The 12781-nt window shown below is 46.7% G+C and overlaps 1 protein-coding gene across 2 annotated transcripts in view; it reads left to right on the forward strand.

Annotated features, from left to right (window-relative positions):
* Nucleotides 1-7965, forward strand: part of PTBP1 (polypyrimidine tract binding protein 1) — a 31738-nt gene extending 23773 nt beyond the window's left edge. For both annotated transcript variants that reach the window (XM_030032416.2, XM_030032417.2), the window contains 6 exons: nucleotides 2-150; nucleotides 2861-2894; nucleotides 3393-3485; nucleotides 3852-4068; nucleotides 4317-4394; nucleotides 4794-7965. In XM_030032416.2, coding sequence (XP_029888276.1) covers nucleotides 2-150; nucleotides 2861-2894; nucleotides 3393-3485; nucleotides 3852-4068; nucleotides 4317-4394; nucleotides 4794-4926 — 704 coding nt within the window. In that variant the 3' untranslated portion in view covers nucleotides 4927-7965. The remainder of the gene's footprint in view (nucleotide 1; nucleotides 151-2860; nucleotides 2895-3392; nucleotides 3486-3851; nucleotides 4069-4316; nucleotides 4395-4793) is intronic.
* Nucleotides 7966-12781: the final 4816 nt, after the last annotated feature.

Consider the following 12781-nt stretch of genomic DNA (forward strand, 5'->3'; position numbering starts at 1 on the left):
GGCCTGTCAGTTCCAAATGTTCATGGAGCACTAGCTCCTTTGGCTATCCCATCAGCAGCAGCTGCAGCGGCTGCAGCAGGACGGATTACCATTCCCGGCCTCACTGGGGCAGGGAACTCTGTTCTGCTGGTTAGCAATCTGAACCCTGAGGTTAGTGGAGTCCTAACTTTACTTTTTTCTCCTTCCTGTTACCTCTGCTTTCACTTTCTGAACACAGATTGTGCTGAAACTCATTGAAAGTGAAATCCTACTGTATCCTAAAGGAAACGGCAAAGCTAGAAAAGCAGATGATGTGCTCTGCCAGCTCTAAAACTCAAAGCAGATCAGTACTCTAGTTGCTGAAGGGAAATGAAAGTCCATCTCAAATTAGAATCTTGCTCTTCCTTGGTTCAAAGCCAAGGATGTTGCCTGCCTGCTCTTGTCCCATAAAGACTACAATGCCTGTCCCTTCTTCCTTCTTCTATTTGGAGTCTCCCTGCCATTCCCATGGAATAGTGTCATTTGGGTCACAGAATAGTCATGTCCATTCTTTCTTCTCCTTAGCATGTTCTAGTTTTTAATACATTAATTCAGAACTACAGAGAGAGTTCATTCTGACCTTTGCTCTTTGTGTAGTGTCTGGACCCCTGCCAGCTTGACCTTGTACCTGTGCAGTATTTCCTCTGCCATGTGCTTGCACATTTTCCCTTTCCAAGATTCCTGGAAGTTTTTCCTTAGCTAAACCCCTTAACAGCTCACAGTTTACATTTTCAATTCTATTTAACTCAGTGAGTTGAAATATATTTGGGTTTATTAAAAAATAAAGCAAGTAATATTTGAACAAAAATCTTCTTTAATGAAAGACAGCATCATAAGAGAATTTGATACAGGTATCTTGGATTTTTCTTCAGTCAGCTTTTGTTGGCTCTTTGTTGGATTGAAAGTATAGAATCTTCTGGTGTGTGCAGTAGAGTATGATGAGTCTCTGCTGAAAAACACTTTAACTGGTGGAACTGTGCACACAAGTTAATACTACTTGGCAAAGCTATAAAACTTACCAGTGATGTCAGAGTAACCACAAAACCTCTTTTGCATCAAAGGGGAAGCCTGGATGTGATGAATAATCAAAATGCTTAACTCCTGATGAGATGAACCAATTGAATCAGTATTTCAGACTACTCTTTTTATCTGTCATTACTATTTTCTCCAGGGCATGAAATAATGGCAGGGACTGTGATACAGCTTTGGTTTGGATGAGTTGCTCTTTCTACCTAGGAACTCCTCTGCCATTCCAGGAGCTGTCATCTCTGGCTTGGTCACATGACTTGCTGTTCAAACAAAATTCTTAAATGTTAAGCGCTGGCATCATTATTCTTGACCAGTGTGATATTGTCAAGTGTGTGTTTCTTGGGATGATTTTGCATTGTCTGGATGGCAGTGACAGGACAAAGGACTGTGCTGTACCTCTGTTTAATTTGCACGTGTTCACAGCTCTGAGCAGTGTCTGAATGGTGCACACAGTTCTTGTTTAAGTAGGAGCAACCAGTTATTTCATGCCTTGTATTTTTTTTGAGCTCTTCACTATCCATCCAGCTTATCTTTGGGCTAGAGAGACTTTGATACTTGTACTGAAGCTGTGAACTAACAGACCTGAAACTTTTTTCATTGCCTGTATAATCAGTGTTGTAGAAACTTACCTGTGCCACAACCAGTTAGTTAAGAGACAGTATTTCTCTGGAGTGACTACTCTACAATAATGGATAAGGTTTTTTCTGAACTGGAATCATGGAAACTGAAATTACTCCATTTTTCCTTTCCTTGATGAGTAGAAGAAGCTATGTGTCTCAGCTTGCATTGACTTTAAATGCAGACTCTTGTCTGCATGCAAAGTTATTGTTGTCACTGGGAGCAGAGGTGCTTTTCTTGCCTTTCTGGCTGAGTAACAGCAGTTTTGGGTTTCTGTGTGGTGAGGTCAAGCCACGGAGATGGAAGGGAATAGACCTCTGTTGCAAATGAGGTACCAAGTTCCTTCATAGCAAGTGCTTCTAGCAGACCTTTGAGGTTTTTTGTAGTGGTACAGCTGCTCATCTGGATAATCTTTCGCTTTAAAGGCAGTGATTGGTATCTAAATTGGACTTTCCTTGGTTTGTTACAGCTAAGTATTGCAATATGGATTGCTTCCTGTAGTCACTGGTCCTAAAGCAGCAAATACAGCTGTGCTTTTGACTTGGTCCATGAATTCCTTTCTTTTAAGAAGTTCTTATAGTCAAAATATTTTCAGTCAAATTTTAGGGAATACCATTGCAATTTAATTCAATATTAAAGCCTGTAGAAGTCACTCTGTTGTGATACTGTCTCTTACTTCTTTGTATATCTTAAGTAAAAATGCCTTTTCTTTATCATTGTGTTCCACTAGGTAAAACCTATTAACTGTTTCTGTAAACAAGTTATTGTATGTAGAATTCTATAAATCTGACTGATGGAACACTACATATTTCCTTATGTATTTACTGACCTGTGTTTTTTGCTACTTTTTTCTTTTCTCCCCATCCCTGAATTTTTTTTCTTCCCCTGATCCGGAATTTCTTTGCCAACTGACTGCACGGTACTTCTGCTTCCTGTTGTTGCTTGAAACAAAAAATAAAAACATTCCCCTTCCAAAAAAAAAAAAAAAAAAAAAACCAAACCCTGCTCTTCGGAAACCAACCTGCCCTTCAATATTAACCATCTTGAAAACTTCATCATCCATCAACCAATTTCGCCATTTCCTGCGGGGACTCTGCCCTTCCTCGTTGTGGACGATTTGTGCAACCTCGCTCTCCCCTTCGATTCCTTACCTCTTCCCTGTCCCTCCGCTGCCTTGCTCTGCTGTTCTCTAAAGAGAGTTACACCCCAATGCCTCTTTATTCTTTTCGGTATGTTATTATTCACACTTTTTATTACCTTGTTTTTCATTTATTTGAGATTACTTTTTTGATACTTCAAAAATGTACAGTTTGCAGTTTGCTATTTTTTGAATGCATAATTTCATTTTTACATTGTTTACTTAGTTTGCTATTTAATTTAGTTTGCCTTTATTTTATGTTCAGTTATGCATGGTTTATTGCTTTGCATGTCTTTTGTAAGAGTTTTAAATTGTGATAGCATGCTAAATTGTCCAGTCTTCTGGCAGTAAGATTTTTGCTTTTTTTGCTGAAACCCAGTGTCTTTTCTTTAATGTATTGTTCCATTATTATTCTGCTATATAAGAATTTTCCTTAATTAGAGCAGAATAAGTAACCATGGTTGGAATGAGATCAGTTCTGGTTGTGAATGAATGTTTTTGCTGTTGGATTGATTAGCTAATATTAAGTTGAATGAGACTTCATTTTTTCCCCTACCTAAGACTATTCTTGTTTCTTCACTTTTTGAAGGAGTCTATGGTGATGTGCAGAGGGTGAAGATTTTATTTAATAAGAAAGAAAATGCCCTAGTTCAGATGGCTGATGGAAACCAGGCCCAGCTTGGTAAGCAAGCTTAAAAGTATCAGACTGTTAGCATTGAGAGACCTAATGAGTAATTAAAGCTTTAATATCAGTACTTCTCTTCCAAAAAAAGACCCAAAACCTGAATGTGTCCGAGCATCTAATTGCTTGCCTGCATATGATTTGGGGCAGCTCTGGAAAAGGTATGGTTTGTTTGTACAAGATAATCTAGAGGGGAAAATAGAATAAACAGTACAATAAGGCAGAGTAACAACGCCTGTCATGCAGTTCCTGGAGGATGTGGTATCTGCATAGGGAAGAACTAGAATGAAATTCTAGCTTTGATTTAAATGTCTGAACAAAACTGTGAAATACCATTGTGGTCAGTGCTGTCTTTAACCGTTGCAGCCATGAGCCATTTAAATGGTCAGAAGCTTCATGGGAAGCCAATCCGTATAACATTGTCCAAGCATCAGACAGTACAACTTCCCCGCGAGGGACAGGAAGACCAGGGTCTGACTAAGGACTATGGAAATTCTCCTCTACATCGTTTCAAGAAACCAGGCTCCAAAAATTTCCAAAACATCTTTCCCCCTTCTGCCACTCTTCATCTGTCCAATATCCCGTAAGTATCTGCATGGAGAGTTCCTATATGGCTGAGTATAAAAATGTTTGCAAATTTAGTGTGAGAGTAAACATGGTCAGCTTTTTGCTGCTAACAGGAGGAGATCTTGCACATCTTCCTGTTGTTCTCATAGCCTTTCCAGTCCAAGAAGCTAGTGGCAGAGAATTTAGAAAAGGCTCTAATGAGAATTGGTTTTTAGAGATTTAATCTGTCAACATACATTTGACTGGAAAAACTATTTGTTTCAGACCTTCAATAACTGAAGAAGACCTTAAGATGTTATTTTCAAGCAATGGTGGGATGGTCAAAGGATTCAAATTCTTCCAGTAAGTGTTTTCTCTTACATCCTGTCCTTACACTGGGCTTTTCAGTATGAGAAGGGTAGAAGTACTTTGTTCTGATCGAATTCCAACTCAGGCTGAGTTAAAGGTGAGCAGAATCATCACTAATGTAGTATTTGACTCTCTGGAATAAAGAATTCCAGAGTAACCCTGGATTGAGTGCATCGTGGGTATGAGTTGAAGAAAACTAAGGTAGCTGAGTGAGGAGTTTGGACATGCATGTTTATAATATACGTACACTCTTCCATATAAAAAGAAAGTATATTGCAGTTACCCAGGTAGTTAATTTTCTGCTGGCCTTGTTGAGTGCTAGGTAAGAACACTTGCATTGTGTTGGGGAAACTCCGCATACAGTAGTACTGAATGTGACTTCTGTCTTGTCAGGAAGGACCGTAAAATGGCTCTGATCCAGATGGGCTCTGTGGAAGAAGCCATTCAATCGCTCATTGACCTCCATAATCATGACCTGGGTGAGAATCATCACCTGCGTGTGTCCTTCTCGAAATCCACCATTTAAAGCTTTGGAAGGCGTGAGACAAAATGGACTTGACTTAAAACCTCTTGGGTTCAGCCTTGACCTTAAAAGGCTGAACACTAGGGTTTCAACTTCCATCATTCCAGAAAAAAAGCCACTTTAAAAATGCAGCTGAAGTGACCTTAAAAGACCAGAGATTTTATTTTTTTAAAGAGAAATCAGTTTACCGGTTTTTAAAAAAAAAATTTAAATCTAATTCATATTGCTAACATTGCGGTGATGGGTAACAATCTTGACTGTTCAAATAAAAATCACAAGTTAAAGTTTACACTTTGGAACCTGCTCTGGGAAATTCCCCTCCCTTCCTGCTCCTTCTCCCCCAAAAAGCAGATCCTAACAAGTTTATCAGGTTTCACATTGATGCCTTTTTTATTTTCTTTACCCATCCATGCCTTGAAAGACCTAAAACCACTGTGTAAATTCACTTTAGCGCCTTTGAGTCAGGATTTTGCAAAATGCATGGTGTATAGGAGCTCCCAACTCACCCAGCACAAAAATAAGTTGCATTGATCCTACCTTAACTGTGCATCTGCTATCCTGTGCCTTAAACCTTTTACTACTTTGGGGAAAACATCTGAACTGCAGGGAGTGGATTGGGAGAGTTGAGGGGAATGAGTGAGCTCTGGCTTACTGGATCAGCTTGTCATAGTGAAGGACAAGTGAAGCTGGCAAAGTGGATAAAGAAAATATTGGGCTTTGACTCTTCAGGCAGTTGTATCTCACTGTCCGTGAAATGTCTCAATCTGCATAGTATCATGTGTCTTCATGCCACTTTCCAATCTGCTTGTGGTTTATCACCATCTGCAAACCGTCAAATGGGAGTTACTTAAGATCCTTTGTCCGTAATATTCAGACTAAGCAGAAAGGTCTGGGTGGGGAAGCATTCCCAAGACCAAATTACATTCCATTGTCAATAGCAAGCCAACAGGCTCTGCCCTTCACAAGAGCATTGATCAAGATGCAAAATTAACCACTGTTGGACACTTGTGAAGACGAATCATTAAGAGTTTGTCAAAATTTTGTGTGTATATATATATCTAAATACTTGGCTAGGATTTGAAGAATTATTGGATATCCCACATTTAGAAAGGTGTTCATGTGAGTCACCTTCGTGCCCCTAATTTGAGATTAACAAGACCAATGTAGCTCTGCCATCATTCTTATAGCATGTCTTCAGCATTTGAGCTTTTTGTTTTAATTCTTGTATTATACTTTTTGATGCCGTTGCTGTCATCTGTGCCTAGCAATATTTCCAGTTGACCAAATATTCTAATCTCTTTATATGCAAAAGAAATAGTTTAAGTACCTTTTTATAGAATGATAAGATGGTATAAACGTAATCTAAATTTACTCCTTTGTGGTATTACCCTTGTATACTGTACTTTCTTATTTTATTTTTTTTTGTAATTGAAACTGTAGGGCAGGAATTTAGTTATCAGGCTGAGGTCATGACTGAGGATGAGTAATGTGATGAAATCGATAAAACATGTTAAGCAAAGCAGACTTTTAAAGCAAAGTGTTTGAGATAACAAGCACAAATAGCTTGTGAATTTAAATAAAAGGACCCAGGCTAAAGTTTTTACCTTTTTAACCTATAAGCCCAGATCTTTTAAGTTATAGGAAGGGAATTTATTAAAAGTAGAATGCAGCAGATCATTTTTTTCCCCAAGGATACAACCTTTTTTTTTTTTTTTTTTCTGGCTTACAACTCTTTCTGGGGCCATTCTGCCTTCTATTTTGTGTAATCCGATGTTGCCTTACATTTCCCTCTAACCTGCAACCTGTTTGGATGCAAAATAACAAGAGTCTTGTACTTTTTTTCAGGGTTTTTCTGCAAATTGTGGACCAAAGTTTGTTTTTTAACTGTCTTAGTGTTGCAAGTTATGATTTCCTTGCTTAGTGTGGGAGCTCTTGACTTGCGTAGCACTGAGTGTTTGGAAAAGTCTTAACTTTTCTTAGTTCCTCCCTGAACTCTTGAGGATGTGAATTATGCTGGAGAAGTGTGTGAAGCCTGAGTGAGGGTTCAGCTTGGGTTGCTGGCATGAGATTGGTAATCCTTGTCTGCCTTAGTCTTTGGTTTGTGGCTGAGGAGTGTGGAACCATCTTCAATGAAAGTGTTGCCCCAGTTGAGCTGAGAAAGTTCAGCTGACAAGTAGACGCTGGTTTCAGTTACCTCTAAATCTGGGTAAGCCTGTTAATAAGGCCTTGTGATCTGCCGCTCTGGAAAGCTCCATGTTTCCTTGCCAGCATCTTAAGTTCAGGAGGGCAAATTCAGGTGTCTTGGTAGTTGTTGTCAACTAGAGTTAGTTTGCTCATCTCCCTCCCCAAGTGAAAGATCCATTCCTCCTGCAGCCAGGGAGCGCTGGCTGTTGGGCTGGTGCTCCTGAGCATGCCACAGGCAGCACTCTACTGTGTGAGGATCCATGCGCAACCCAAGTGGAACAGCTGTGGTTTAACCTTTAAATGCATTCAATCAACCTCACCCAAGACACTGGGAAGAGGCTTATTGGAATGAAACCTGTCTGGTGGCCTTTAACATTGATTTGGTCAACCCACAGGCTATATATATTTTGCAAAATGCAAGCAAATGAATTGAGGTAACCCTGGAACCCAGGCAATTGTGGGTTTTTCCTTTGGATCCCTGTGTTTGCATGTAAAGAATGTGAGTAACAAAAGGGTGTACATATTTATAATTTTTTTATACCTGTTGTAAGACATGAGGGGGCAGCAAAACCCAGTTTTTTATGGTGAACAGATGTATTGTATATTTTGATAACAGCTATTACAGGTTCAGTATTGTGGAAGGTGGGGTGGGGAGGGTAAGCATACACAACATCAGAATTCCATTGCCTCTTTCAAAGAATGTTTGTAATGCAAAAAGAAATGAAATTAAAACTATTTTATAACAACCTTTGTACCTTTCTGTAGCTCCATTATTTACTGTTCAGATTGTAGAAAGCAGTTATTGGCCAGTCTGTACTTGTGCTTTCAATAAATTTCTTCTGTATTCTTTGCTTCTGATTTTCCTATCTTTTTATTGTGCCTGTTTTGCTTCTGATTTTTCCTTCTAATGTAATTTCAGCTGCCTCATTTTATATAACTTTGACTCTTCACATACCTCTGGGCTGGCAGAGTGTTTGTCCCTGTTGGTGTCTCTGTGCAGAGTGAGGGGTGATGAGCCAAGGCTGAGCCTGGAAAGGGTGGCTGTGACACAGATATGTTCCAGCTGCTCAAGCTCCAGCCCTTTGGTGCTCGAATGAAGTTCAGAGGTATGAGGTTGTAGGGCCTTAACTGATGCTCTGCCTTTGTCACACTCCAACACTTTTTTACTTCATGTTCCTAAACTTTCCATATATTCTAGCTAATTCCATGAAATAACCCACTTCCAAGTCAAATATGTAATACTCTCTGTAGTTTTGTGCTTTAGATGTGTCAAAGCTTTCTGGCTAGCTGGATGTAGTGCAGTGTCACATCCAGTGTGAGCAGGTGAGATTCCTGTTTTAACTCCTGTAGAAGTATTATTTTGGTTCTTGTGGGTTACTCTGATGTGCAGATACACCAGCTGTCTTGGGCATGCCTGGGTGATCAGCTCCCTGAGGAGCAGCGCTTTTCATCACAGAGGTTCGGTTTCTTACTTGTGTGCTCAAACTTAAAACTCCTTTCCAAAAGTTAATGTTCCTGATGTGGACCCAAGAGGCCTCAAGAGTGCACTCGGATACCACAGAGACAGACCTGAGGTTGCAGGTATGGGACTCCCAAAGCTTGATCTTGAAGGGCAGCAGCGGGAGCAGGTGCTTACAGGGGAATGAAAGAACTCTCCTGGGGAGTGGGAAAGGTCCCTTGGTAGGGAAAGACGGGGTATGCTCCCCCCAGAGCTCATCCTGACACTACGGTGTGCAGCCGAGCCCCTCGGAGGCTGGCAGCCAGCATGCTGTGTTGCTCGCTTCCCGCAGGCTTGCTGTTGAGAGCTGCTGGCCTCACTGCTGATCTCTTAACAGGAAAGAGGGGTTCAGCACTGCGGTGCTGTGCCTTGTCCCAGTGCTGTGCCTGGCAGCTGCAAGCTGGGAATACTGGTGCACATGGGTAGGCACCCCATGTTTTCAGGCACAGAAGGAATAAGTGTACTGAGCTGTTGCTTCTGTGGCCCTGCTGTTTTCTGTCCTTTGGCCACATTCCCTTTGTGTTGAGCATGTTAGGGTTAAACTTGAGCTCATTTCACAGGCTGGGTACAGACTTCAGCCTCCAAGGTTACCAAGCAGGGTCCTGCAGCAGCCTCGGGCTGCTGAAAGAGATCACTGTTGTTCCTTGAAAGTGTAATAGGATTTGTAACAGCTGCCTCTTCCCTTGCCTGTCTCGATGCTTGTGTGAAAGTAAGGCCGAGCCACATGCATTGAGCTGTATGCATCGCTGCCCTGCAGGAATGAGCAAGTTAACGCTCCCAGTTCGGTTCAGCAGGTTCTCTGGTTACAAGGTGCATAGCCTGCTCCTGAATTTCGAAGGCTTGGGCACTCAAACCAGCAGCTGCTGTTCCTGTTTGGTTTTCTAGATATGGCCGGTGGTTGTTAGTGCTGGGATGGTTGTTGCAACCTGATCTTCCAGAGCGGCAGAGCAGCGCTGGGTTCATGGCATCCCCTGCCCTACCCTGGGCTTGATCCGGAGCTCCAGGAGATCCATGGAAATGTGGTAAAGCTGCCAGCAGTGACTTCTGTGTTTATTTCTCCTTTCGGTGAAGACCAGACACTGTGGCAGGAAAACCAGGCGATGGTGCCCTGTGAAAGGCGTGAGGCCAGCGGCACTGTCCTCTGCCCAATGAGGCAGGATCCCGGTGCCCATCCCTGTCCCTCTTGGACAAGTAATGAATTGCTAATTAGCTGCCTGGTGCAGTAATTATGGCCTCCTGGCTCTGGCTGCAGGCAAAGCAAATATCAATTGCGGGGTGGGTGCATGTGATGGGCTGGGTCGCCATGGAAACGGTGGCAGCTGCCTGGCGGAAGGACGGATCCTGCCTGTGGCTCCGCTGTCCCATCCCTTCCCTTGGATTTGCCCTGTGGGGCCCAGCGTGGCCGGGCTGGGGCAGGGTGACTTCTGCAGAGGGGTGGGCTGGCTTGGGGATGGGGATGTTCTCCCAACCTGCTGTGTCCTCCCGGAGCCCCTGTGGGAGCGGAGGGATGCAGGGATGGGGCAGAGTCTGTGTCCAGGTGCTGACTCGGCCATGTGTGCTCCTGCCCGTGCCTGGAATGAGACCATCTCGTCTGACCATGGAGGGAACTTCTCTGAAGATGTCTCTAACAGGAAAACACTGACTTAGGGAAACCTGGATTCTTTTCAGCAGGAAGATGCTGGTCTCACTAGCTCTCTGGGTCAAACAGCTCTTCCACACAAGGAAGCAAGGAGGGAGAAGTCCATTACAGAATGAACACCCCATGAAAGGTCAGTCCTTCCCACTGTCCTCAGCTGCTCCCTCTGGAAAGTGAATTTGGCAAACCTGGCTCAACGGCCAGCTCTACTGCTGCTGCTCTGAGGGTGCTCCTGCGGAGGAGCCTGAGGGTTCCTGCCAGGGTGCGAGGGGTGCTGGCCCCAAACCACTGTTTGCTCAAGCCAGACTTGCCCTGGTGCCAGGGACTGCTGGTGCAGTGTCTTGCTGTCTGAACCATCTTAATGGTGCAGCGGGGAGGGGGAGGCCCTGGGCTCAGCACCCTGGGCGCTGAAGCTCTCTCCAGTGAAGTTGCGGCTTTTCACATAAAGCAGCTGTGGGACAGCTGTCAAGCAGCAGTGTCACGCTGAAGCGTGCAATTTAGGAAAGCGGATCCCTTGGTCCCTAATCCTGACCCGTGACCAGTGCTGGTGCCTTCCCTTCAATCTGATGCCAGTATTTTGCAGGTCGTGTGGGAATCTGTATTTATGCCCAGCACTCCAGGAGCAATTAGCAACTGGAGTTTGGTTAATGAGGGAGACTTCTCTCCCCTCCTTCCTCCCTGGAGCGGGTACCCCTGCCTGGGGGGCAAGTCCAGCACAGGGGCAGGGAAGGGGACAAGGGGTGCCTGCCTGGGGGGTAGCAGGGCTGAGCCCTTTGTTTGTCACAGAGCTGAGCCCTTCCCCTGGTTCCTGCCTGGGGGGTCACAGGAATGTGCGGGGGGGGGGTCCTGGCAGAGGGTGGAAGAGGTCGGGTCACTGTTCACCGGACCCTCACTGTTCGAAGGCAGGGTCCTGGCTGAAGCCTGTGCCTGGGGAGCTGGGTGTAGGCAGCATGGGGTTCCCCTGCCTGCTCTCCGAGAGAGCGGGAGCACCGGCCCCTCACAGAGCCGGGGGGGGGGGCAGAGCCCCTGCTGCAGCTTCCAGCTGTGCCGGGGCCCCTGCCCATGGCTGGGGGGGCTGATGTGATGGGGTCTGGCAGCCCCCGTGGGACCCTGTCTCTGCTCCCTCCTGCCTGCGGCCCCCCGTGGGGTCTGAGGGGAGGAGGAGGAGGAGGAAGATGCTCCTGCTCCCTCCTGGGCCCCGTGGGTTCCCAAGCGATGCAGCAGTGGCTGCTGGGGGGCTGCCCGGGGGGGGGCCGGGGGCTGCGGGAGCGGTGCGGGGCTGGCAGTTGCTATGGAAACCGCTGGGTCAGAGGCAGCGTGAAGCGGCGCGTGACGCCATCGCTCACTGCAATGAGCCGTGAGAGCGGCGGCGGCCTGGGGGGATGCGAGCCCCCCGCATCTCCCCTTCCCCCCAGCAAGGCGGCTGTCCCAGCCGGCCTCGGCCATCGCTCACGGCCCCGTTTCGCCTCCCTGGGTCACCCGCACCAAGGCCGGAGCGACCCGCAGCACCACGGCCCTCGTGCTGCTGCCGGATGGCGTTGGATCCCCCGGCTCGCCAACCCGTTAACCAGGCAGGCGCAACCCACCGGTGCCCCCGCTGCAGCCCCCCACACCTCGAGCTGCTGCCAGCAATCCTCTCGCTAATCCCTGGGCGGCTTTTCTAGCACCGAGTCGGGGTTATGCTGGATAATCCATATGTTTGCAAGCGGAGGCTTTGGGATATCCACTGTTAATCCAATTGGCAGTGGCAGTTTGGTGCCATCGGCACATCGCCCTGGTTCTGGGGGGATATGGGCTGTCCCTGCCACCGCACCCTGGGCTGGGGCGGCTCCAGCGACGGCACCGACTCGGTGGCAGCTCCCGTGGGCTGTGGAGCAAAACCAGCCTCGACTCCACGGTGCTCTGGAGCTGCTGTAAACCGGGATGGCTTTGGGGCTGCTCCCGCCCCTTCTCTGCGGGCACCGGGCAAGCCGGAGCACAGGGCTGCCAGCCCAGCTGCCCTCTGCCAGTGTGTCCTTGCCACGCGTCCCTCCGAGCAGCCGTGACTGCCTGCTGGACACGAACAGCCTGGCATCGTTCCTGCTTTGCTCCTTTGTGCTTCGGCTGCTTCTCCACCTCTTCTGCCTGGTGCTGCCCGCTCTCCCGGCTGTCCCCATCCCCGCCTGCGGTTCTCCCCCGGGAAGGCTGCGTGCGGTGGGCGGCCGCCGCTCCCGGAGGTGATTTACAAGCCATGACAAATGGGAGCAGATGCTCCTCTGTGCCGGGGATGGGTCGCGTGGGGTTTCGCCGCCACCATACGGGGACGGGTCTGGGGGAGATGGCGGCATGAGAAGACACCAAACGAGGTCTCTGAGTGTCTGCACTGCTGCCGCCGCCTTCACTGCTGGTCCTTGCCCTCGGGTTGGCATCGTCCCTGCCGGGGCTCCGCTGGCCGCTGTGCTGCTCTCGCGGGAGGACGGGGCACCGGCCGGGGGTCGTGGCGTCGTGGCCGTGCCGCTGCTGGCGGTGACACACGCGGGAGCCCAGCGCCATGCCGGATC

Source organism: Aquila chrysaetos, chromosome 12 (genome assembly GCF_900496995.4).
Source record: "Aquila chrysaetos chrysaetos chromosome 12, bAquChr1.4, whole genome shotgun sequence".
In the NCBI taxonomy this organism is placed as follows: domain Eukaryota; kingdom Metazoa; phylum Chordata; class Aves; order Accipitriformes; family Accipitridae; genus Aquila; species Aquila chrysaetos.